The sequence below is a fragment of the Azolla caroliniana genome, unplaced genomic scaffold (genome assembly GCF_043228905.1).
Source record: "Azolla caroliniana isolate FFs.n. ecotype wild unplaced genomic scaffold, voAzoCaro1.0.p SCAF_2, whole genome shotgun sequence".
Classification (NCBI taxonomy): Eukaryota; Viridiplantae; Streptophyta; class Polypodiopsida; order Salviniales; family Salviniaceae; genus Azolla; species Azolla caroliniana.
The window spans coordinates 17,061,741-17,064,389 of record NW_028230437.1 but is presented as its reverse complement, the minus strand read 5'-3'; the positions used below and the strand labels follow the sequence as shown (position 1 = coordinate 17,064,389).

The following is a 2,649-nucleotide window of genomic DNA, read 5'->3' as shown; positions in this document are numbered from 1 at the left end:
ACATTCGAATTCTTTCTTCCGTGTAGGAGAAACAATTAACTACAAAGATTCTCTTTTTCGATAATATGAGAAGCCGAACAACAAGAGAATAAATATTTGTAAATTATGATGAATACCCCTCCTCTCTCTCTCTCTCTCTCTCTCTCTATGTGTGTGTCTCTTTGTGTGATTTATATGTATTTCCCCAAATGCCCTTGGCCTGCAACCGACATTCGAAGCCCCCTTCTCGCTATTTTTCTTCCCTCGTATATTCTCTTTTCTTTCACTTTCTCTGTCTCTGTGTCGGGAGAAACAATTAACTCCACAGATTCCTAAAACTATTCCATCCTTCCTTTGAAGCAGGCTCTTCCTCCTCTCTGCACACTTAGAATTAGGGTTCTCTCACAGCCCATTCGTCGATCGTAACAGACAGGAATTTAAGAAACAAATATAGAGATATATCTTTTAGGGCTTCTTCTGCTCTTTCTTTCTACAGATTTTCTCTCTCTATTCTCTGACTCTGAAAAAAAAAAACAAATGGCAGCAGGCACAGTGGATGGCGATTCCAACTCAAGAAACCAACAAAAGAATTCTGTTGAGGTTTTCATCTCGTCTCTGTCTTCCGATTTCTTTACGCATTTTCCTCTGTGTTTGTTCTGTTTGCGCTAATCCTTCACCCTTTATAATGGATCATTCTATAATGAATCTCTCTATAATGGGATCAAATACTGAATCTGGCTGGGTCCATGACGGCTATTTTTATATAAATGGTTCTTTATATAACCTTCTATAATGAGTCCCTGTAGTGTATCTTTATTGAATTTCTCAATATAATGATCTCTCTATGACGGCTATTTTTTATGAACTCCTCTATAATTGATCTATGTATAGATTATGAACTTCTGTGTAATGGGTATCTCTAAACTCGTTCTTAATGAGTTTCTCTATAGCGGGGTATGATGAATTTCTCTGAAATGGTTCTACAACATAGTGGGTCTCTATTGAATCTCTCTACAATGGGTTTAAGTTGGTCTCCTATGATACAACTCTTTAGAATGGGTCTCTCAAAATCTGACTTTCTATGATGATGACTCTCGCTGTAATGGTTCTATAGTGGATCTCTAATTAATCTCTTATCTTTTGCTTTCCTAAAGAATTCCTGTCTCGTGGAGATGAAACCAGTTATCCGTTCGGGAGCATGGACGGACCAAGGTACAAGAAAGTCGATGGAAGATGAGCATATTGTTATTGATGACCTGATTTCTCATCTAGGATCACTATTTTCGTGGAAAGGTTCTGGCTCCTTCTATGGGGTAAGTCCACATGATACTTATTAGCTAGCCAATGTTTTCATAAGTTTGATCATTTTTAGCATGAATATCACATATAGATGGGGTCATCTCATCTTAATAGTCTATAAAGGTGATCATCTTATCTCGAATAGTGCATAGAGGAGATCTTCAGCATATCAAGGAAAATATCTTATCTTGACTCATGTATTGAAGAGATCATATCATCTTAAAACATGTATAGAGGGAATCGTTATCTCTCAAATCATGTATTTAATGATGGAACTGTTATGATCTCAGATCGTGTTTTAGATGATATAATCCTCTCTTCTCAGGATCACGTGTTAGATGGGATCATGTGTAGATTTTGAAATCACCTCATCTTGAACCATTTGAAGTTGATGAAATTAACTCATCTCAATCATGTATACAGGAAATCATCTCATATATCTTATTTATGCTTCTAGGTTTTTGATGGACATGATGGAAGGAATGCAGCTCTATTTGTTAAGGACAAGCTTCTTAAATATATTGTGGAAGATGTGGCTTTCCCTTATGCTATTGAGGAAGCCATACATCATGCTTTTCTACAAACTGATGCAGCTTTCGCTGAAGCCTGTTCCGTGAACCAGGATCTCGCATCAGGGACCACAGCAATAACCGTTCTAGTTCTCGGAAGGTTAGATTTTCCTCTAGAACTGAAAACTGTATGAACCATAATAAATACGTGATTTTGATTTCTTTCTTTATCTTTGTATTGCATGGTGATTTATATTAATTGCATTAACAAACCTTTAATGGTTATTGATCAGGGAGGTAATTGTTGCAAATGCTGGAGATTGTAGAGCTCTTCTATGCAGAAAAGCTAAGGCTATTGAAATGTCAAGAGATCATAAGCCTGACATACTAGAGGAGAAGATCCGAATTGAAGAGTTAGGAGGTTATGTAGATGACGGATACCTGAATGGGTATCTGAGTGTGGCAAGAGCTTTTGGGAATTGGCATATGGAGGGTTTGAAAGGGCCCAATTGCCCTCTTAGTGCGGAGCCAGAAGTGAGAAGGGTCCTCTTAACTGAAGATGATGAATTCATGATAATTGGGTGTGATGGCTTATGGGATGTTTTTGAGAATGAGGATGCTATTAGGTTTGCACGCCGAGAGCTTCAAAGGCACAACGATCCCATGCAGTGTTCACGTGCACTAGTTAACGAGGCTTTATATAGGAATTCATCGGACAACTTGACCGTTATTACAGTTTGCTTCCAGTTGAATCCTCCGCCGGAGCTATGCAAGAAGTTTGTTGTCCGGAGAAGAATTGCTCATTCAAATGGAGCATAAATGTCTGTGTTTTTTCTTTTATGGAAATCATTTTTCTTATTGA

The 2,649-nt window shown here is 37.9% G+C and overlaps 1 protein-coding gene across 1 annotated transcript; it reads left to right on the top strand.

The window, feature by feature from the left end:
- Positions 1-330: 330 nt before the first annotated feature.
- On the top strand, positions 331-2,649 carry LOC147867447 (putative protein phosphatase 2C 57). The gene is made up of 4 exons (XM_087315236.1): positions 331-579; positions 1,134-1,292; positions 1,736-1,947; positions 2,081-2,649. The coding sequence occupies exons 1-4, from the start codon at positions 517-519 to the stop codon at positions 2,604-2,606; spliced, it is 960 nt and encodes a 319-aa protein (XP_087171362.1). The 5' UTR covers positions 331-516; the 3' UTR covers positions 2,607-2,649.